This window comes from Thamnophis sirtalis, unplaced genomic scaffold, assembly GCF_051295495.1.
Source record: "Thamnophis sirtalis isolate CommonGarterSnake01/CBP01778 unplaced genomic scaffold, rThaSir2_p1.2 scaffold_9, whole genome shotgun sequence".
NCBI lineage: Eukaryota > Metazoa > Chordata > Lepidosauria > Squamata > Natricidae > Thamnophis > Thamnophis sirtalis.
This window is the reverse complement of record NW_028261389.1, coordinates 51933706-51958042: the sequence shown is the minus strand read 5'-3', so window position 1 is coordinate 51958042 and position 24337 is coordinate 51933706. Positions and strand designations below refer to the sequence as shown.

Sequence of the window (24337 nt, the reverse complement as noted above, 5' to 3'; positions counted from 1 at the left end):
GGGGGGGGCAGTCTCTTTTATAACAATAAAATTTCCTCACCAGATGGACACACTTTCTCTTTCCGCTTTCCTCCCGTTCTGGAGCTGTCCCAACTTCAGCAGCTTTTGGCTGCTCTTTTGTCGCCGGCAAGAAAAGATTCTGTTGGATCAATCAGGGACATTGCGATGTCCCTGAGATCAACAAGATATACTCTTCTCTGTCACCGTCTCTTCGGGACGGTTTAGGTCCAAAAGGATCGTCCAGCGGCAAAAAAAATGCACTGCGACCTCGGAGCTCCGAGATCGCATGTCGTACCATTGCGACGTCAGCTCCTGTCTGAGCACAAGTTGTTTATACAGATGCCTTTTGGAGGTTCTATCACTAGCTATTGGAGGGAAGACAATATTTTGACTTGAAAGATAATAAATGAACCTGTTTGAAGTTTATTAAAATAGCCTTGAACCCTCTGCAAAATTGAAAGAATGGCTCAGCAGGAAAAAGAAACTGTAACATTGCAAATGATTATGTTTGAAATTCAAAATCTATTAGTTGTGATAGAGAAAAGAGATTGGAGAATATGGAATACAAAACAGAAAAATCTGATGGAGAAACTGAGGATGTTTACCAAATGAAGAAAGTGAAGGACAGAGTTCAAAAGATGGAAGAAAAAAATGAGCAAAAAGATAAGAAAATTGTGGATACTGACAACAAAGTGAGTGTAGTTGGTAACGGCAAGAGTGGAATATGGAAAGGGGAGATAGATGGATTGGAACTCTATCCCAGACTTCAAAGCACAGAAGAAAAGAGAGAAAAATTGACAGAGATAAGGAGAGAAATCTTGACAGAAGCACTAGTGATAACCAAAGATAAGCTGATGGAAAGAACAGCTGTTCGGTTTCAAGCTTTTACGAGATACGAAAGGAATAACGTTGCCAAGAGAAGTTTATACAAGATTTATTAAGAAAGTAACATTAATGCTACAAATGGCAAGAGATATAAGACCGTACTATTACTGGAAAGATACAGGTTGATGCAATGAAAATGTATAATAAAAACAATGCTAAATTTAGTTTACTAGTAGTATGTATAAAATGAAGTGACAATAGCTACTATTAAATAATGATTAATAATAATAATAATACATATAGATATATTAGTTTGATAATATGAATTTTTATATAAACAACACATGGAGATTATGAGAGGAGATATAAAAGTTTTATCTAGAATATATTATAAAGATGCATTGTGATTGGATGATTTTAGGATGATTTAATGTAATGTTATATAATCCTATTCTAGATTTTGAATATTATATATAAAAGGCTGTAAAAACAATTATAGTGAAATTAAGGTTGAGATATAATAATTGTGATATACATGAATATAGGTGAATTTAAAACATGCGATTTGATATAAAAAGCAGGTGGTGACTATGGAAGAGATACATGGAAATACTGTAACCAACTGACACACTTTCTACAATTTGTAATGGAAGATGGGGTTTTTTGTTTGTCCTTGTTAAAAAACAAATAAAAATAGTTTTAAAAAAAGAATATTATGATCCTATGTAATTTTTTTTAAAGTTTTTTTTATTTTAACTGAACAAAAACATGAAAAAAAGAATCATCCTTCATTACATCTTGTAGAAAGCGTGTTGATTACTTACAGATAACTTTCGTGCATTTCTTCCAGTCATTACTTATAGTTCATATTAGATTATACACTTTAAATCAAAAATCTTTGTATATCTTACTATCAATGTACCACAATTCTCATTTGACTACGATAACTTGAACGTGCTTTTACCTCAAATCATTCATACTTAAAGACACAACCACATAATGGCATTCATTAGCTATTTCAAAAAATCCTCCAATAACATTACACCTTCATGACATCTTCTAGGTAAAAGTCAATTAATAAAGTTTCTAAACCTTCCCCCCCCCCAACTCACTGTTTAGGATTTGTATCCAAGTTGCTTTTGCCAATACCAGAGCATGTATATATCATAAAACAATATCCATTTATTTTTCCTTGTTGTTATTATAATTGGCTAAAAATCGCTTACTATTTATATCCCATCTCCTCTCGTCAGATCCAGAAAAAAAAACCTTATGCCTTTATGACAAGATCTAAATAAAAATTTGTTAATAAAATTATTGATCTTTTCCCCAGATCGCAATTTGTAATTTAAATCCAAATTTCTTCTACTAGTTTGCCAGTACATGTATATATCATTAAGCTGTATCCATTATTTCATTACTGTTATTATAGTTAATTATTTGTTAACAAATAAACATTTAATAACAATCTAAAACAATCTAAGAATTACTACATTCCTACTTATTGATCACCAAGATTAACTAATTTTTTATTATCAACTTTCATTTTCAACCTGTATCTTTCCAGTAACAAAATAGTCTTATCTCTCTTGCCAATTGTGATCAGTCTTCTTTTTGTCTCCTTTATAAGGATTTTATAAACTTCTCTCGGCACTTTGTCGCTTGAAGGATCTCTTAGGTAATCTCGTTGCCCTCCAGCCATTACTAAAATTAGCTTATCTTTGGTTGTCAATCGCGCTTCTGAAAGAATTTCTCCTCTTAAATCCATCATCATTAGCATTTCTTTTTCTTCTGTATCTTGGAATCTGGGGTACGGCTCCAGTTCGCCGAATTCCCTTTTCCATATTCCCTTCTTTCCACTTTCACCCACATTTGCTCCATTAATAAATTCATCTATTGTCTTGTCTTTATCTTCTATGTCTTCATTCTCCCCTTTAATTTTTGGGGCTCTAACCTCTTCATCTTTTGCTGTGAGGAAGACTAGTCTTTCCAACTTCTTTTTAATTCTCCCATATCCTTCCAATAGATTTTGAATTCCAGCGAAGATATTTTGGAATTTTAAGGTTTCCTCATCTGAATATTGATCCATGTTTCCAAAAAAGAAGGAAAGAAAAAAAAAACCCTAATAACTACTGCCACTCTAGCCTTCCAGGCCTCTTTTATTTATTTATTTTATTTTAGGTTGACTTGAACACAAGATCTTTTATGCTCTTCAAAGGAGAAGTTTTTTCCCCCCCTTCTCTCCCCTGCCAAAAAAGTTCTCAAAGGCACCTGTGAAAACATTTCATGTCCTTGGCTCTTTATCAGTTTTTGTAAACAAGTTGCAAACCCTTCAGCTACAATGTCAGTGAGATCAAAGAAGGAAAGAGAAGAGATACGTTGTTTCAAAAACTCCAGCCTCTGACCTCCGAGTGGCAGTGTTGCTACTTTTCACTTTCTAATATTTATCTTTGGCTTATAGGAAACAAAGTTCTTTAAATTTCTTTGCTGGAATTTAATAACAATGTAATAACAAGTAAAAAGAAGAATTGTTAAAATAAAAAGGGAAATTTTAATCCAAAAGTCAAAAAATAAAGCAACAAAAAGCAGAAGAAAAAAATCAATCCGTTCACTTTAAGAGGAGAAACGAGAAACGTTGCGAGCACTTCAATCCACAAAGTATAATTACAAAGGAAAAAAAGCTTTCCAAAGCAATCCAGTATGAGTTAATATCGCCACTTAATTCTTTTGCTTAAGGATCTAATTTGGCTTAAAAAAATTTCTTTGGGCAGTCTTTCCCAAAATAGAAAAAATACCTCACCAGATGGACTCACTTTCTCTTTTCACTTCCTTCCTTCCGGAGCTATCCCAATTTCATCAGCCTGGGGCTGCCTGTTTACCGCCGGCTGGAAGTGCTTCCCTTGGGTCTATCAGGGACTTTGCGATGTCCCTGAGACCAGCAAGGCTTCATCTCCCTAATCACTGTCTCTACAGGATGGTTTAGGTCTCAAGGGACCCTCCAGCGGCGGGTCCACATTGTGACATCGCGACGTTGGATTCTCCTTCCGATCCAATGTAATTTTTAATGGGGCAATGATACACCCGTATCTAGCTGTTTTTTGGCAATAAAGAGGATGCATGTCATATGGCTCAATTTTTTTCCATTACATCAGTCCTCTGTACAACCTAGATATCAGTTATGTATCTGCTATATTTCCGTTTGGAACAGAATTTGAAATAATTATAGAAACTCAGCATTTTAATCTCCAACTACAAAGAAGAGACAGTATTATTTAGTTCTATACAGCAAAAGAAAGGAACGAGTTTGGTGTTTACATTTACAATAAGTATTAATCACTATTTAGTATTCATGGGATCAGAACAGCTTCAGTAGATGAGCAGTCATGTAAATATTTTAAATTAATGAATAAAAAATAAAAGAGCAAGGTGCAGGGACATTGTACAATCATATGAATATTTATTCAGAATTAAATCCTACTAAGAATAGACTATGAAAAGAAGGAAATTATGATGCAATCTTGGAGAGAGATGATAAAATATAAATATATTTATAAGCCTCTGTTAAGAAGATCGGAAACTGCTTTTTTATTTTTTCTTTCACCTTTTTTTTCTTATTTTCTCTTGTTTTCTTATCTATTCACTATTTTATTTTCTAAAATGTGTATTATTTTTAATCTTATTAAAATATCTTTAAATAAAAATTATATGTATAAAACAGAATTGTCCTACCATGTTTCCCTGGAAAGATGACATAATATGTACACTCTGGCAGTACACTCCGCCGGCAGCTAGCCCACAACCATAGAGCATATTCCCAGAGCGGCAACTGCCGGAAGACTCGGCATCCTACCTCCGTGCTTTGGAAGCCGTAGAAAAAAACAAATGGCGGCAGCAGCAGCGGAGATGCCCTGGCTCTGCAGGGAGTTAGGCAAGGGCATTGTGAGCCTGGGAGTCACGCGAGCAGAAAAGCCACTCGCGCAACCCGCCTCTTCAGCCATGCAGAGCCCCATTCACTGACCTAGGGGCATTCCGAAGGCACCAAGCCGCGGGAGCCGGCGAACAGGCACTCATGCGGCTTGTCGACACCCCTAGGTCAGTGAATGGCAAGGGATCAGTAAAAGTTATTATATCTTTCAGAATAGAAGAAGATATGTGATACTACTGTTTATAAGAATTGCTTTAAGAAAGTAAGGCTCATTTATAGCTGTATGCAAACAGTGTGGCACAATTTACATTCGGGCGACTCTTCAAAGAGCTACTTTAAGAATGCTGGGTATGAGAGTGAAGCTGTTTTAAAAACTGGACTTGATCTATCAATCACTGTCTACATTGCTTTCGAAAAAAATTATATTCCAAAGCAGCTTTTCAAGACATATCAAAATTTAATGCTTACAAAATACTATGCATGAGTATAGGTGGTCCTCAATTTACAACCACAATTAGGACTAGAACTTCTGTTGCTAAGCAATATAGTCTTAATGACTTGCTAACTTGGGTTTCATGATTTTTACAGCAGTTGTTAAGTGAATTTGGCTGCCCTCATAGACTTTGCTTGTTGGAAGTTCCCTGGAAAGGTTCATGTGACCTTAGGACATTGCTACCATCCTAAATACATGTTGAGTGCAAATTCCAACAATTGATCAAATTTTAATCATGTGACTGCAGAACCTCTATGACACTCCTAAATGTGAGGACTGGTTGTAACTTATTTTTTTCAGTGCTCTTGTAACTTCAAATGTTAGTTAAAGACATGGTTGTAAGTTCAGGAGTAGCTGTAACGAAGTTTGTTGTTTGGAGGCCAACCAAACCAAAACAAAAAAGTATTTTTTTATTTTTTTTAAAGTAAACTATTTTTAAATTTTGATTGCAGCTCTTAAGACTTACTTCAGCCCATTTAAGAATGCAGGCCATGCAGAAGATATGGTTGCAATTTTCAGGAAAGCCAACTTCCTGCTCTGCCAAACAATTTAGACAGATTGGGCAGCGATCATCTTCATCAGATAAAAAGTCAAAGGAGGAAGAAGAGTTTTCTTCATTCTCCTCACCTGTTATGAAATGCATATAAATAGATTGAAATTACTAATGTAGAGTTATACAATAAAAATACGGAAAATAAAGAAAAATTTATAAGCTAAATTATATGCTAAACAGCTAATAAGAAATTCACTATATAGAATGAGTATGTATGTATGTGTGTATGTATATATGTACCATATTTTTCGGAGTATAAGATGCACAGGAGTATAAGACACACCAAGATTTTGAAGAGGCAAATTTTTAAAAAAGTTTTTGCACTCTGCAGACCTCCCAAAAACGGCCCATTTTTCGCAAAAATGGGTCCTTTTTTTTTAATAAAAAGGGTATGAATAGACTTTAGGCGGCTTGTAGAGTGCTCCTAGGAGGTGGTGGGGGCACAAATGAGCCCAAAAAAGTCCATTGTTTGCTTATTTCTGCCCTCCCCAGCCCCCAGGAGCACTCTGGAAGCCTCCTAAGGGCTATGCATGGCCATTTTGGTGAAGGGGCGGGGTTTCACGAGGCAAAAAATGCTGTATTCAGTGTATAAGAAGCACCCAGATTTTCAGCTTCTTTTTTGAGGGGAAAAAGGTGCATCGTATACTCTGAAAAATACGGTATGTATGGTCAGAACTTGATTTTTTTAAAGATAATAATATACCTTTACATGGAGGAGGAATTACAGAAAATTTAAGGAAGAACCAATATATTTAGTTAATATATTAACTAAAATAATTGGTTCTTCCTTAAATTTTCTGTAATTCCTCCTCCATGTAAAGGTACCAAATGCACCAAATGTAGATGTCCAAGATATTTTTACTCAACACATAGCCCTTTTCCATTGTTAATCTGTGGCAACAGCAACAATTGTAATATTTTGGGAAGCAGGAAACTTCTCAACTAGAATCTGACTGAGATAGTACCTCCAGCTCCTATCAACATTGTCAATTATAAGATGGGACTTGGAGGAAGTAAATAGCTAAATCCATAGGTTTCAGAAAGATGTTAATATAAATAAAATAATGCATATATTTGATCTAGAAATATAGTGGAGTATTTCAAGTCTCATTTTTTTCAGAAAATCAAATAATAAGTTAGCTACCTTTTGCAGCCTCATGTTTGTCATCGTCTGCATTCTGAACAGATTGTTTTTTATTCTTCATTTCTGCTTAAGAAATACTACCTGTAAAATAGGGCCACCAAAGGTTAAATGCTTCCTGGTAAGTGATTTAAATAAACCAACATCCTATATTAAATTATAATTAATTATAAACTTCACTTCAAATCATATTTGACACCATATGTTATAGATATTATTTCTATACCAAACTATTGTATTTATAATATAAAGAAATATTGTGTTTTAACACTGAGTAAGAAATTTATAAATCACATTGTTCCTATATATTTAGGAATATGTGTACACAAAGTCCATATAAATTTACAACTACTACGGTATAATAATGCTTCAGATTCTCTCTTAAAGTGTAATTTTCTAAGCAGACTATAGTCACATGATAAATTTCCTTTCAGTATAAGTCCTATTGTGCCATTTTTCACAAAACATAATGACGGTTATATTTTATCCTGCCTTTTTTATATGTAACTCAAGGCAGCAAGAGTACTTAATATTGTTGCTTCCTATTTGCCCCATAACAACCTTGTGAAGTGGGTGGGCTAAGAGATAGTGATTGATCCAAAGTCATCCAGATGGTTTTAATGCCTAAGAATGTCATTACTGTGCTGTTCTACAAAGAAAAATACAATAGGAATGAATATAAAAATTATAGGAATTTACTTGTTAAACTGGAGAAAGCTGAAAAGAAGTTAGGTAGACAGCATATTGAAAGGGCAGCAAATTGAGAAATACCTTATCTCAGGGAGCAGGGCTTACAGGTCAGATACTTCAGCATGTCATTGAGAAATGTATAACTATGAAAAAACATATATACTTTATTTATTTAGAGCAGGGGTATCAAACTTGAGGCCTGAGGGCAGGTGGTTAATCTGGCCAAAGAGGCCTCAGCCTGGCCCTGGTGTGGTGCTGATTTGCAACCTGGTGGCATGACATCTGGTTTGAACCACAGCCAGCCTTAGAAACCCTTTGGTGTTGGTAGAGGAGGTGGCGAGCACGTGGGGTCTGGCGTCCCTGAGGACTGCGTTCTGAGCGGTTTTTTTTTCCCACCCAAGACTGCCTGCCCTCACCTGTTTGCCGTCTATATGCACGCCCAGAGGGCAGGGCCAAGGCAGCACTGGTCTCTGCAGTCCAGCCTGCATGGACGCCACCAGGTTGCAGATCAGCGCTGCGCCTGCACCAGTGTCTCTATGCCCCGATCGCTGCCCTTTCACGTGTGTGTGGGCGCGCACGTGTGCTCAGGGAGATATCCAGCAGCAGGGGCTCCGCAGCCCGCTGCAACCACTGGATTGGCCCTCCAAGAAGCAGGTGTGGCGGTGGCAGCTGCAATGGTATCAGGCAGAATTAGGGAAGAGGCATATGATGCAGACCATCAGATGTGTCTGCTCTGTCCCACGTGGCTGGGACAGGGTAGGTGGCTGCCCGGCGCATCCACCTCTTCTCCGGATACTGCCATTACAGGCCAAGACAAGGTGAGGCAGGTGATAGGGTGGCTTCTGCCAGACAGCATCGGCACGCCTACTTCATCCTGTCTGTTTTTGCTTGTGGTTGGAGAGGAGGTCACCACTAGTCATCTCAGTCCCCTTGCAGGTCTTGCCTTTGGCCTGCATGTGGAGTGTGTTCTCCTCGTGCACCCAACACACCTTGGCATCATTGTGGACCATTGCCATCATCCAGGCTGCCAGCAGCTCACACAGGTCAATTAGGCTGCTGCCTGGAACACCAGGCCAAGGCCGAGTAGAAGTGATAGAGCACTCCCAAGCCCAGCAGGTAAAAGACAGCCACTGCAAGTGGGGAAAGCCAGATCTCCATCAGCGCCATGGCTGCCCAGACCCAATTTTGATCACATCTCCCCCCCCCCCCCGGTCTCTACTTCCTGCCAAGTGGTGGCAATGGCAGTCCGTAGCAGGGCTGAGGTGCATCAGATGTGGGAGGGGAACATACTCCACGTGCAGGTCAAGGGCAAGATCCATGAGAGGGTCGAGATGACCAGCAGGTGATGGCAGCAGGCTCCGCAGCCACAGTGTGCCAGCTGAGGGGCCAGTAGGCTGTGGCTGGAAACCATCGGCCTCCGTACCCAAAGGGCAGTGAGTGTGCAGTGGCTGACGGTTTCCAGATGCAGCTGCCCTGCCCCCTCCCTTGCCTCACCTCATCCCATGGGACGAGCCTCCTTCTCACCTCCCCACCCGTTGGATTCCCTACCCAACTCCACCTGGCCCCCAGAGGCACTTCCCATGTGAGCGATGTCGAGCTGCTCACATCCCTGAGCCACTCCCAGTCAGCCGTGACCACCTTGGCCATGCCCTCCCCCGGGCAAACAACCACAATGTTGATCTGACCCTTAATGTAATTGAGTTTGACACCCCTGATTTAGAGAATAAGTAGTTTTTAAGTGAAACATCAAGTGAACACTTCACCTAATGACAATCCTAGTTATAGCCATTAAGCAAATCATTCAGAGTTTTTAAGTGAAATATCATGTGACTGTGACTTGCAATCTCGTGCTGGCTTCCTTAATGACTTTGTTAGAAGCTGTCTAGGAAGATCACAAATGATGATCAAATGACTATAGGATGCTGTGATTGTCATAAATGATCCAACAGGCAATTAATCTATTGATGTAGGGACATTGTAGTAGCATGAGGAAAAATATAGAGAGAGGTATAGTGATCTGGCCAGTATAACTTGAACTTTTATCTATTATTTTGCTGACTACTATTTCTTCTTTTCTATACTGCATGTTGTTTAACCTAACATGGAACAGAATGCTTGGTATGTAACTATATGAATAAGACTGGTCAATAGGACCATAGTCTCATGATGCTACTGGATCCAGGTTTCACTTCTAGATTTCAAAAAAACAATCATAACTTTGGCAACTATTTATGGCATGGCAAGAAAACATGGGGGTTATAACTTTATGCTTTTTTCAAACAAAAAGTGAATATTTATAATTCAGGCCATAGACCTACTTCTGCAATGTATATGATGTGGAATGCAATATTGAAGGAGCTGATCCTAATAATTTATTTCACTACTTTACCAGCTTTACATTATTTAAAGTGCCTTGAGTTAGAGAAGGGGAGGGGAAGCGCCTTCTTTGTAGGCATCAGCCACACCTGCTGGGGCTGCTATTATGGTCAGGAAGGCTCCGAAGGAGGTAGCTGCGGTGGCGGGGAGCAGGAAGCTTTTCAGCAGGCACAGCTGATGCCTCCAAAAGCTGTGCTGCCCTTCCGCTTTTCAACCATGAAATTCCAGAATAAAGTTGGGCGGCCTTTGAGCCGTCAAAATCTGCAACAAGAGGCAAGTTCACTTATTCACTTACAAAGTTCACTTATTCCTACCAAGGGCTATTATATGGCTACCATAGTTAGACAAATTCATAACAATATTTGACTATTGCTATTATTCAGTTAAAATATAATTAGAACAGCTCCAGAAATACTGACTATAGATGTTGAGATGTAAATCAAATATACCAAACTGGGGAATTCTGCAACAGTAATTCCTATCACATAAATTGCCACAGTGTAAGTGTCTATCTGTTCATGTTTAGAAATAATTCTGAACATAAAATATATATGCTATTAAACTGCACTCATCCAAAAAGCCTGTGAAAATGTAATTTCATTATTTGAACCAGATAATTAAAGTTCAAGTGGCTTACAACGATGCTTACAGCATACAATTTAACTGAGCAAACCATGATTCCTTGCTGCCCTTATCTTACCCTGAAAGACTCAAAATATATGAACTGACATCTTTCATGTATAATCTTCAATACAGCAAGATCAATAATGTCACTGTGTATTTTATAATTTCCTATAATAAAAACTCTTGGATTGTCATGCAAATTGCATCCTGCACATCAGGGAATCTATGCTTAAATATGCTAAATATTTACATTAATTCTCAAGAATCAGTTCCGTCTAACAGAAGTATTTCAAGAACAAGAAATTGAAAGTTCAATATCACTTTTTTATATCCTTTTTGTATATCCTTATGTCAAAATTCCTGAATATCATTCTTTAACATTACCTTCTGAATCTTCCTTTCAGGCTTATTGACTTACTTTGTCCCATCAAATAATGGAAACACTATTCAGCAATTCTTTAGATGAAGGTAAAAGAATATATTTTGTATTCTCTAAATTGTAACATTCATTGTCCTTTCAAAACCTGAGGTCATTTTTTGTGACTTAAGTAACTGCTATCCATGCGGAAAGGGATAAAATATGGATAGGCATTTCTCCCTCCAGATATACAATTAAGATTTAAAGGATCTGCCTAATCTTTCTCCCTTAAAAAGCAAACATGCTTTTTCAAAGGCAAATGGCTTATTTTTCCTTGAGGAAGAAGTTTCGCTTCTTATCCAAGGAGCTTCATCAGTTGTGACTTTTCTTTTTCCTCGAGGAAAAACAGGTCAGTTGCCTTTTGAAAAAGTACTTTTGAGGGAACCGTGGCCTAGATGGCTGAGAATCTCCATAGACTTTCTCCTTTAACCACTTCAGAGAACCGGTTTGCGGACACTCAATCTTCGCAAACTTACCGTTGTGCAAAATAAGGGTGACTTGCACGCAACCAGTTGTAAACAAAAGAAATCTCAGGCTCTCGTAAACACTTCACTAGAACTAGTTACCGGAGTCTCGCATTTGATTGAACCATCCACCCCCGGCAGTCTGAGCGTAACTTTGTGATAGACGTTGGTCAAACAAACAACATCTCCGCCGACTGCGTCAAAGCAATAAGACCATGTTACCAACAACGCCGTCGTCCAGAAATGGCGTTTTTCAAGGATCTCTCGTGAACGAGACTATCCGATCACTCTCCATGCCTCGGAGGCTCTCCGGGTCGACCCGAGGCCTACTTTCCCCCAGGTCTATCCACGAGAAGCGGCAAGGTCGCAGGCCTCAGGACAGGCCTTTGTCTCCCCTTCACTCCAGCACACGAACATCCGCACCCCTCCCCATGTCGAGCCCTTCTTACCTTTCTCGTCACGAGCACGGAGGCCGCCTGATTAAACGGCGCCTCCGAACGAGCAAGCGAGCGGGGCAAACGGCCAGTCTCCGTCAGTGCGGCCTCAACATAGAGAGCCTGGGCCGCGGTGTCTCCGTGGCACCCTGTGATCTTCGGGGGGGGGGGGGAGGCCTCACGCGGCAGCAGGAAAAGGAAGCAGACCTCTTCCCCAGCGCCTTCGCTACGGAGTCCGCTCCCGTAGCCACCCGTCCCTCGGCTGCAACGATAAACGGAGAGCAAAAGGTCCCGCTCGCCTGGCGGAGAGAACGCCGCTCGGAGGCAACACCCAATCACCTTCCGAAGACGAGGAACGGCGTGATCGGCTGGGAGGCGCGCGACGCTACCTGCCAAAGAGCCAACCGGCCCCCGTTGCCCAGAAGCATTCTGGGAAGGCCCTCCAGGCGCCTGGCAGAGAGGATGCGGAAGTCTTGAGCAGCGGTGAGCGCAGAGCGTGCTCTACAGCGCCCCCAGAGGAAAGAGGGCCGTGTCCGTAAACCCCGAGTCAACCATGCCTTCGGGAAGTGACCTTCTGCTCATCCTACCTGAGTTGACCTCGGAAAATGTAGCGGGATCGGTGGGATCCAAGGGTGAAGGTTAGGTTACGGACTTCGAGGCAGCAGCAAACCTCTTTCTTCTCGCGGCCTTAAAAACGGCATGGGCAGGTCTCTCTAATCCCCCAGGGTTTGATCCCGAATTGAAGGAGGTTTTACTTTCTCATCTGACCTGTTACTGAGCTTCTCCAACCTTGAGGTCACCAGTCAGTTTGGGCTCCGACCGGTACCATTGCCACGTAGCTTGAACCACCGGCAGGAAAATGCTCCTCCGAAGCTTTAACCAACGTTTACCGTATTGTTTCAATTGAAAGAGTTGTTTCAGGAGTTTAAGATAGCGAGAGAGTTTGAGCTGAAAGGAGGAATGAATTTGCATTTGGGTCTCCCGTGTCTACGTGTGATGCTATTCCTTAACTAACATCACACTTCCATTGCGAACTCATTGCCAACCTTCTTTCTCTTCCAAGTTCATAGGGAGAGAAGAAAATACTAGCTGCTGTTATAACAAATAATTTCATGTCCCATGTTAATTACCCGGAAAGACTGGTGTTTTTGTAATGTGAGGAGGGTGTGTCTGCCCTGCTAGCTTTAAGGAAGCAAAGCTTCTATTGTTGCTGGCACTAAGCACTTCCAGTTACAAAATACCAAAATAGGGAGCTGATGAACTGAAAAACTAGTTCAAGGAGAGAGCTGACAATCCCAACAAAAGAATTAGCTGCCTAGATTGAAACATTGGGTTCTCATGGTGTATAAAACTGTGATTTATTTGGCCAACATATTTTTCTTTAAGAAATCCCACTATGTTCAGAGAAATTACTCCAAATTAGCATGTTTCACACTGAGATCTTGGAATATAATTCTGTATTTATCTGACAAATTGCTGTGTACCTTGAAAATGAATGTATGATGAATGCCATGATTTCAAACTACCAATTCTCATTCCAGTAGTTACAAGGAGAGAAATCATATTACTATATATACTTGACATCTTCCCTAACACCTTTGCAAATGGCTATGGAATTAAAATGATTTGAATACAAAACACAACAAACACTCTGAATATCACATGTTTTACTACTGCATGTTTTACAAGCTATTTTGAAAGTTATTTGTAGGTGAGAGATGAGAAATTCATGGCTTAGTTTAGATCCATGTCTTAGGCTAGATGCTCCCTAAACCCTGGGTGGGCTTTTAGGATCAGGTTAATGAAAACCAATAGAAAAATTCCTTGTGATTCAATGTATTTATTCCAACTGTGAAAGGCTTAAAATATTGCGGGAAGATGTATCACACTTTATATAAACTTTATTTAAACAGCTTTAAAGTTGGATGAAAGTTTCATTATTGTTCCAATAATGTCCTTTAAAATTGTCCCAGTTCAAAAAACATGCAAGTAAATTGGTAGAAAAACTTTCAAATCTAGTGGTAGGCTAATATTTATTTATTTTGAATTTTATTTTATTTATTTATAGCCCGCTTTTATTGTTTATTAAAAAAAACTCAAGGCAGTGAACATACCTAATACTCTTTCCTCCTCTTATTTTCCTCACAACCTTGTGAGGTGAGTTCGGCTGAGAATGAATGACTGCCCAAGGTTACCCAACTGATTTTCATGGTGAAGGTGGAACTTGAACTTGCAGTCTCTTGCTTTTTAGCTTGGTGCCTTAAAATCAACCATCAACCACCAGGAGCTATGGTGGCGCAGTGGTTAGAATGCACTAGTGTAGGCTACTTCTGCTGACTGCCAGTTGCCTGCAGTTTGGCAGTTCAAATCTCACCAGGCTCAAGGTTGACTTAGCCTTCTATCCTTCTGAGGTGGGTAAAATGAGGATCCAAATTGTTGGGTGCAATATGTTGACTCTGTAAATTGCTTAGAGAGGGCTGTAAAGCACTCTAAAGTGGTATATAAATCTAAGTGCTATTGCTATTATATCTTAGCTTGATCACTGAATCGAAGTCTTACTTTGAAAAGAAATAGACTCCAAATTATTTTCAAGTAGCAGTCTGTACTTTTTGTCTTTCACTGTTATTTAATTATCCAACATGCCATTTTTTCTCTTTACAGTGTAAATTTAAACATATGAATTCCTGATGGCATCACTTATTGTATTTCATGGACTTTTAGACCTGTCAAACCTATGTCCTAAATGCTGGAGGTGATGGAAGCTATAACAGGCATGTCAAACACAAGACCCTTGGCCAGATCTGGCCCATGATGTGATTAGATCTGGCTTGTGGAGCTGCACTGGAGACAGCGAGGGGCCATCCTCTGCCGCCTCAGGCCCAACCCAGCCTGGCTGGGCACTTCCCCTGGGCGCACACACAGGAGGCAGCAAGCATGCAGGGGCTGGCATTTGGGGCGAAAGAGAAGTGCTCAGAACATGGTCAGCCTACAGGGCAAGGTCACCAGGGATGCCAGGCCACGCACACTCGCCGCCTCCTGTGTGCATGCCCAGGGCCAAGGTAGTGGGGGTAGCCCCTTGTTTTCTCCAGGCCAGCCTGTGGGCCAGATCTAAGGCTGACCATGTTCCAGCCCAGATAGCAACCACAAAGTTGTAGATCAGCGCTACGCCTACCATGGCCTGCTCGCCGGCCTGGCCTCACAGCCTGGGAGTGCTTCCCTTTCACCAGGACTGCCCCCCATTCCTGCCCCTGTGTGGGAAAGCCACAGCCATAGGCAAGAATGGCTACCGACAGCACTGCCAACTTCACCTTGTCCCCTCATTCCTTCCTGGGTGTGGAGGTAGGAAGGAAGGAGATGGGAATGAGAAGGAAGGAGGCAGGGAAGAATTTTTGTATAAAACTTTACTTAATCTCAGTGGATAGCAGATATTTATTACCTTGGAGAACATTGCTTTTGTAATATCAATGGATAAACTTTATACACACTAGATCAGAAGTCAGCAACCAATGGTTCTATGTAACAACTGCAAGATTAATTGAAAGTTAAAAGAAGTCTCATGCTCCCAGATTAAAATCACATCAGAATTTCCTAAAGTGATTTGAAACAACCCTGAGGGTGAAATGTGGTGCTACAATGAAGTTTCTAAACTGCATTTGCTCTCATCCACAAACTGCATTCCCTGGCTTCTCGACAGGATCTCTCTTGGCTCAGCAGAATCAATTTGGCTCAGCTGTGCAAGCTCACATCATTCTCTCCGATGCTGCTTGGGGGCCGCACTCCGCCATGTCTTTTTAGTCATGCTGGCACGAAAGGGCCATTGCCGTGGTGATGGACCCGAGTGTGGCTCGAGCTGGGCTTGAGCCAAGTGGGGAAAGGGCGTAGAACTGCGGCCACTCGTGGCCACGACTAGCATTATGTGTGATTAGCTGAATCGGGATGTGAAGCTCTCACGAATAGTGGGTGAGTCCAAGAAAGCAGGATGTCATTGCTTTGAGGTGCCAGGGAGGAGGGGTCTCCCCCCCCCCCCGGTTTCCCATAGGCTCCCCACAGAAAGAGTCCTTTGAGAAGAGTGGATTTACAGTATTAAAAAAGAAGACAATGGTGATTTAATGACTACTGGATCTCTATATGCGCTACCAATTATCTGAGGCCTGGGATCCCCATTTGTCCCACACAGAGGCCCAATATATGCCTGTACATGCCTGCTAGGCAATTTATCTACTCTACCTGTATTTATGTATATTCTTCAAAATATGTTTAAACTTTAAAAAAAATGGAAAGCTGACTTACCACAAAGCAAAACACCATCCTCCAGAAAATAATTTATTTATATTCCATCATTATTTTTATAAGTAATTCAAAGCCGCAAACATTTGAAATATCCCTCCTCCTATTTTCCCCACCACAGTCCTGTGAGGTAGGCTAGGCTAAGAGAGGGAATGACTGGCCCAAAATCAGCCAGTCAGTTCTTAACGCACTGATCCATTTCTGAAGTTTCCTGCAATGTGAAAGAGAGCTATCTGCAGCCAGTTTTTTGTTTAGAAGTGCATCCACATGTCTTGAAAAATCAGAAAAATTAGGGAGAGACTGGAAGTCCTCAGCGAGACAGTCAGGAAATCTGTGGGCTCTGAAAAGCTTCACGTAAATCCTGGCTGACAAACAGTTGCAGAGGATCTTTTAGACCAGAGGTTTCCTGGAGAGGAAGTGGAGAAGGACCTGCATCTCAATAGACCGAGAGGAATGTAGCTGGTTCCTCAGAGGTCAGAGATTCGCTCTCTGAATCAGCAGTGGGGGAGGTGGCATTGTAAAATGGACTAAGTATTGAACAGGAGCGGTGTTTGGGAGAAATGTAGAGATCTGGTGAGAAGATTTAAATAACTAACTGATACAAATTTGAATTTGGAAATGGGAAATAACTTGGAGAAAGAAATGAGAATTGGGTAACCCATTGAAATAAAAAGCTTTGAATTTGGATTTGAAAAGCCTGTGTCTTTAAAAAGAGACTAATTGACAATTGGGAAACTCATGGAAAAGAACAAGGGGGAAAACAGAGGTAAAAATACCAAGACTAAGGGAGACTTGCTTTGTTCCAAATTACACATCATAAGCAACCCTAATTAACTAGAGGTGGAAAATAACAAAAGGAAGAATCAAGAAGCTTTGTCTCTCCCCTATCTGCAGTTTTAGCTGTACCTTTGAAAACGATCAGTGGAGCCATTTGCCTGAAGGAAGAAAACAATACTTGAAGAACAAAGAAAAAGAAACATAAAGATTAGGCTTTGATATGAAGTGGGAGGGGTGAGCCGTGGAAGAAAATAATGTCTTCTTTCTTTTTTTAGCTGACTGGAATATTTGAACTGGATTAGAATCAGAAAATAAGAAGAAACTGTGGAACTTAAATTGTAATTATAACGAACTGAGATTTATTTTAAAAACTGTAAATTTCAAACTGGACACTATGAAAAGTTGGGAATTTGAAGAAATATGCGAGATTATAAAAATATGTGTGAGTCATTAAAATTAAATGGAGATGTAAAGTTAGATATTAAGGAGAAACAATAAGCGAGGGAAGAAGAAGGAAAAGAAAGTGGAACTACAGAAAAAGTAATAGATAAAAAACAGATAAAAGATTTCACTGGGTTTGACAGTGGCATAGGATAGGAAAAATTGAAAAGGGGGGAATATATCTCAACAAAGAAAGGAAAGTTGATTATAGAAGAAAGGAAAGGAAATGGCCAGACAGGCATAGAGAAGAAAGAAGGGAATGAGTATACCACAAAGAAAAAGCACAATAATAAAAGAAAAGAGGGAGGGAACATAAGGAAATGGACAATGTTGAGGAGGACATGCCAAATGGCGCAGCAGAGGGTGATAAAAAAGTCACGGAAGGAAGGATATATACCCAATAGGAAAAAAAAAAGCAGAAGTTTAGAGATTGGGATAAAAGGCTCACTAGGAAGAAGTGGAAAGAATAAGGAGGGGGGGGGATGAAGATCGACAGGAGAGAGGAAGAAGTGAAGTACACACATATATGTACCAGAGTAATTATATTAATATGAATGATTAGTTAATTGGATATTTAAAAATTTCTATGAGGCGAATATAAGTGAGAGGTATGTGATTTGTTCTTTTACATGATAGTTGTTAATTGACTGAATAATAAAGATGATAATGAAAAGATAATTAAATATGTTAAAATATTTGGAATATGGATATTATGCAGATAAGTATATATAGAACTTTTTAGAAGATGAATATATTGGGTGCATATTGCCAGCCATGTTATGTAGCAGATTAATGGAATTGTAATAAGCATTGAACAAGGATTGCAACTAAAAGATAATTAAATGTAAGCTAAATAATGATAGGGGGGAAATAGAGGGGGAAAGATTATAAAAAGAGAACTAAAAACTTGGGGCATGTAATGATATATAACTATACAATATTATTATGAGAACAGCTGGAAATTATAACCACACCCACACTTTGCCCCAAAAATAAGCGGGGGGGGGGATAAAAATGTAATTGCTATGTATACTTTTTTATTAGGATATATGTTAATAGGATATATGTTAATGCCAAATAGGTATTAAAATTATTAATATGAAAGATGTTTATTAAAATGAAACCACTAACACCATCAACATTAAATGAAGCCAGCTGAGAAGCTGAAATGCACCATGCAAGCGAGTTGAAGAGATAAGGGAGACAAGGGGAGGAAGAGAGGGGTTAGGAGAGAGGGATGGGGAGAGGAGGAGAGAAAGAAGGAGAGGAAAAAGGAGATAGGAGAAGGAGAGAGGAAGGGGAAGTAGAGAAGGATGATAGAGGGAAGAAAGGACAGGGTATAAACATGGTGTATGGAAAGCAGAAGAGCAAATGATAGACTTTGGGGGTTGATGGTAAGAATTGATATAATATTGAACAATACAAAATAGTGTTAGTTATGATGTAATTGTATACATGTGGTTATTTGTATGAAAATTAAAAAAAAAACTTTTAAAAAGCAGAAAAAATATAAATGTAGGGTTGTACATTGCTATGGTGGACAGGGATGCACTTGTCTTCAATTCTTTAAACAAAATATGGCCTTTTCTGGGAATGAAAGGCAGCAGCATAATTCCAGTAAAAGCTGCTTAATCCCAGGGGAAAAAAATGCAGCTGCCTTAAAGAATTGCAAACAGGTGTAGCATTTATTTTTCTGTGCTCTCCCAAATATTTTTTTGTTTGCATTTGAATTCAAGATGTATCGTATAGTACAACAGGGCAAGTAAGAATATATAATCAATATTTTTTTTAAAAAAATAGCTGCTTTGTAAACTTATCTGCAGCAAGTCTTCCCAGCCAGAAGAATAGTACTAAGTTAAATAGACTAAAAGCACAATGGTAAATAGAATATAAGCATAAAGGTGAAGGATATATGCAGTGTTATCTTCATTTTAGATGTCAAATGGGTTTTGTGGATCCCGGTGTTTCTGTGGGAAATGAATCCAAATGGCTCTTTGAGTGTTGACCCCTGTATTTAATAGAGATTTATAAACTCTATTAAATAAACATATTAAATAAAATAAATAGATGAGTTCTTGAAGACAAAATAGTTATTAAGAAGCATGATTTTGGTTGGAAAGGCATTCTTGCCTTTAGGCAGAGGTGGTTCCTACTGGTTCAGCCGAATAGGTATTAAAAATCTAGCGTACCTTTCCAAACTGGTAGTAATGGCAGCCAGGCCACGCCCCTGAATCGGTTCTCCGGTTCGCCAGTGCCGCCAACTTGGATTTTGCTTCTGTGCATGCACAGAACAATTTTTATTGCACTGGTTGGCCATGCCCGCCCGCTCCGATGCTCGCCCTGCCTCACCTTCGCCCTGTGGATCCACAAAACTGCCTCCTCCTGGCTCCTGCCTACACACAGGTAAGCAGCATTCTTGGTAGCCTAGCTCCCCCGCCTGGTCAACTGGGCAGCCAGCAGGGAAAGCAGTGAGCGAGCAAGTGGGTGGGCAGGAGGGACCAGCCTGGCCTCCAATGCTCTGTCCCACAGGGACGGGGGTGGAGAGGGGTAAAGGAAGCAAGTCCCTGCCTCTTTCTTCCAAGAGCTGGCTTGAGGAATGGCCAGTCTCTCCTGCTGCTGTGCCCTTCCCTCGCTGCCCCTGCTGCATGGAGTGTTGGAGGCTAGGCCGGTTTTTCACTGGTTTTGTGGGCATGGCTAGGTGGGAGTGCTTGTGTCCTGAAGTCGTGTGTGATGCCCCCCTCCCCGGGTTCCTCCTTTTGCATTCTGTTTTCGTGCCTTCAGGTGCAGGGAAGCACGGCATCCTGGCTCTGCACTCTGCTCCACCCAAACGCACGAAAACGGAACACTCGCAATCCTCAGAAGCAGGTTTTTTTTTTTTTACTTTTTAAAGCCTTTTTTTCCTGCTGGTTTGCTTGAATAGGCAGGGGGAGAGGCTTTAAAAAGTAAAAGAGAGAGGGGGTGGGAGGGAGGAAGAGAGGGAGTGAGGAGGGGAAGGGAGAAAGAAAGAGAAAGAAAAAGAAAGAGCACTCTTTTTTCAGCAGGAAGATTCAGCAAAGGAGAAAAACAGATGCTGTTGCATTAAATCGGAGTCTCCAAACAGCATGGCTGGCTGTGGAATTCTGGGAGTTGAAGTATACAAGTCTTAATGCTGCAAACTTTGGAGACCCCTGCTTTAAATTGAAAAGCTGCTTGGAAGGAGGTTTTTAATTGCAGAAGCAAAGAGACATTCAGCAGTTTGTTTCTGGGTCAGTTGAAGAACAAACTGGATAAAAGGAAGGATTCTATGTTTTTGAAGTTATGGGGTTTGTGCAATATGGACTTCTGTTTCTAAAAGGATTTGGATGATTCCCATTGTGGCTAAATGACTTTCGTCCTGTGTCTGATCTTGAGTGTGGGGCTGCTTACTCTGATTCTACTACTCTCTTTTGTTAGCTGCCAAATCTTGCCATGGGGAAATTTCAAAATATCTTGTCTTGAATAGGTTTTCTACTGATCTATTTGCCTGCTTGTGTCAATGGAGCCAAACTTTCTATAGGCTCATTATCTCTATCTAACAGGAATGTGGAATGAGTCTCAGGCAGGTTTCTTTGTTAGCAGCTTGATTTTTCCTTGCTTTCCTCGGAGCCTTTTCTTATGAGTAATATTTTATTTGCGGGGGGGGGGGTTGGGGGGGTTTGCTTCCCACAGAGGGAGGGGAGAAAGAAAGAAAGAAAGAAAGAAAGAAAGAAAGAAAGGAGGAAGGGAAAGACAGAAAGAAAAAAAGAAAGAAAATCATCACAGCAATTTAGGGCTAGAAGGTTACTCGGAGGTCATCTAGTCCAACCCCCTGCTCCAGCAGGAAACCTTACATTATCTGGATTATTTTGGTGCCTCTAACAGAGAGGAAAATTGCCAGAAAGAAGGATTTTACTAGGACAAGGCTGCCGTGCAGAGGAAGGCAGAGATAGTCCTTGACTTATGACTACAATTGAGCCCAAATTTTTAGTTGCTAAGCAAGAGCGTTGTTAAGCGTTGTTAAGCTTCACCACATTTTACTCAATCCATCTCTTGGTGAGTTATGTCAAGTTGGCCACGCCCACCCAGTTACCTGACCAACTAGACACATGACCATGGACCTACACCCACAGTCACATGACCAACAAACCACACCCACCATCACATGACCAACAAGCCACACCCACCAAACAAGCCACGCCCACAGAAACTAGTAAAAAATTTGAAACCCACCCCTGCTTTAGGGTGATAGAGAAATAAAATATATATGTAATAAGCATCCATGATGATTGACTATGGAAAATGAGGTGTGTAATAACCCTTTTTCAGATACTATTGCCTAATTACTACAACATCAGGATTTCATTTTGTAATTTGGCATTTAATGTACACCATCCTAAATATATTGGCTCTATGTCCTCGGAGAAAAAAAAATCTAACTGAACAGCCCCAGATTCCAATAACACAAGGTGTGGAGCAGTTAATCACTGCAGTTCAGTGACTGTTTTGCCTTATGCACCCACTGAGTACAGTTGGAGAGACAGGAGTACACACCATTCAGAATATGGCAACCCAGCAACCCAGCAACCATATTACCAGCATAATTACTGTAGAAGCTCTGTCCATGCAGAACAGGCAAAGCTTGTAGATCATCAAAACATAAAAGGAGCAAATTAATTCATGTTGTCAGGATCCAATCTCCTGAACAATGTGACCCTGTAATGCAGGCAGTTCTTCAGGTTGAGATTTAAGTCAGTACTGTATAAGCCTAAGGGAGCAGCCATTTTTTCGTTCTGCTTTCTATTCATGAAAGCAATACTATGAGATTTCATTGTGGCATTTACTAGAGAAAAATCCAGGTGATGTTTGAAAGAAACATATACTTCTTAAAAGTGAAGATTTTACTCTCAAACAATAAAAAAGAAAGAAAATGGATTAAAGTCTTCTCTTTGTATCACTGTACATTTTAACTCACTTTGACAAATCAAAGTTTGGTTATAGGATCTTGGATAAAGTGACCAGATTTTAAGATGAGTAAAGCAGGACACCATTGATTGGGGGGGGGAGCCCTCAGAGCACCTGAGCTGTAAAAAAAAAAAGCCTTCCCCTGATTGCCTTCCCCCAACGCCCCCCAACCCTTTCAAAAGCCACCCCCAATTTAAAACTATATTATGATGCAGTAGTTTTATCTATAATTAGTGATTGGATCAATTTAACAGATGATAGAATACTCAATATTGAAGGGTATGATTTGGTATATGGCTGGCATGCTTATTTGCTATATAACAGAAAGGTGGATAAAAATTTTAAAAGTCATATTTTAAGGAATGCCTAAACTGCGGGTTTGGAAAAATATCAATATAAACTAAACGATAAGTTACCTATGTGGGCTATCCCTAGACATGCAATAGAAAATATGAACATAGTACAAAAACAGGACATAATTACTTATAGGCAGCTTCTTACTGTAGAAAGAGGTGTACCACAACTGAAATCTTTGGATGTATTAAAAAAGGAGAAGGTAATTCAAACATGGTTTCAATACAGGCAGTTACAGGCTAGATGGAAAATAGATAAAAAAATTGGCTTTATGCAAGTCGAGGATAATTTACTTAAACAAATTAGAGACCAAAGTTCAATGCATATAGAAAGATTATATAATGTAATAATAGAAATTGACTCTGAAACAGAGCTAGTTAAAGACTGTATGATTAAATGGGCTCAAAATGTTGAAGAACCAATAATGTTGGATACATGGGAGAAGATATGGGTGAGAAATGTAAAATTTACACAGGCCCAAAACTTGAGAGAAAATTTTTATAAGATGTTTTACAGATGGCATCTAGATCCCCAAAAAATGGCTTCTATGTATTTGAATTTACAATCTAAATGCTGGAGATGTGATTGTATGGACGCTACATATTTTCATATATGGTGGACTTGCAAAAAGGTTAAGGCATTCTGGATAAAAATATGGTGGATTATGCAAAATGTTCTCAAAAAAAGGATAAAGTTTCCCCCCAGCTATTTTTAGGTATAATTACTGATTGTACAGCTGTAGAGATTAACTTGATTTTGCACTTGATAACTGCAGCTAGATTGTTGGTGGCGCAATACTGGAAGAAGGAAGATTTGCCTACTATCCAAGAATGGACATTGAAAGTCACAAACTTAGCAGAGATGGCTAAAATATCTGCATATTTTAAGGACTATTCAAACGAGAGATATAAACGAGACTGGAAAAAATGGATTGACTATATTCAAAATAAATATGGGTCTAGGAAATTTCAGATAGCTAACGATTAAGATCAGATATGATACAAATTGTTTATAGTTAGCCCAGCAAGGAGGAGCTAAGCTCAATTCAAAAACATAAATTTTCTACTTTCTCTTTAAGTATATTTTAAACTGTGTTTGTTAAAGATTTATACCTTGCATTGGTTCTGGGAAGTCAGGGGGGGAATGTTGGGGGGGGGGGGGGTTGGGGGGAGGTTGAGAGGGAGCGGAGTTTACTAAGTTGGAGGAAGGGTGTTGGATTTTAAGGTATTATGAGTGTACATGTATACTGCTATTTTTTCTTTTTTATGTATATTGAAATGGAATTATAAATACCATCAACACAAAAGGGAGTTTGCTCAGAAGCTGAAATACACCAAGTGAATTAGAGGAAGAGTGGGAAGCAGAGGAGAGAAGAAAGATAGGAAGAGAGGGACAGGAGACAGGGTGAGGGGGGAAGATAAGGAGTATAAGGAGGAGTGGTAAGGGGAGAGAGGAGAAGGAGAAAGGAAGGGGAAGTAGAGTAGAAAATGATGGAGGGAAGAAAGGATGTAGAAAGGGGAGGAGAGAGGGGGAAGAAAGTGTTGGATAAGGTATAAATATGGTGTATGGAGAGCAG

The 24337-nt window shown here is 39.9% G+C and overlaps 1 protein-coding gene across 4 annotated transcripts in view; it reads right to left on the bottom strand.

The window, feature by feature from the left end:
* The window catches only part of SCAF11 (SR-related CTD associated factor 11), an 85625-nt gene extending 73399 nt beyond the window's left edge, over window positions 1-12226 (bottom strand). Inside the window, exons 1-4 of one of the 4 annotated variants that reach the window (XM_087723548.1) lie at window positions 11959-12225; window positions 7709-7770; window positions 6941-7021; window positions 5710-5870 (exon numbers count right to left, since the gene is read on the bottom strand). In XM_087723548.1, the coding sequence (XP_087579674.1) occupies window positions 5710-5870; window positions 6941-7001 (222 nt within the window). In that variant the 5' untranslated portion in view covers window positions 7002-7021; window positions 7709-7770; window positions 11959-12225. Of the gene's footprint in view, window positions 1-5709; window positions 5871-6940; window positions 7022-7708; window positions 7771-10092; window positions 11030-11958 lie in introns of those variants that run through there. The other 3 variants (XM_087723549.1, XM_087723546.1, XM_087723547.1) reach the window with 3 other exon arrangements.
* Window positions 12227-24337: the final 12111 nt, after the last annotated feature.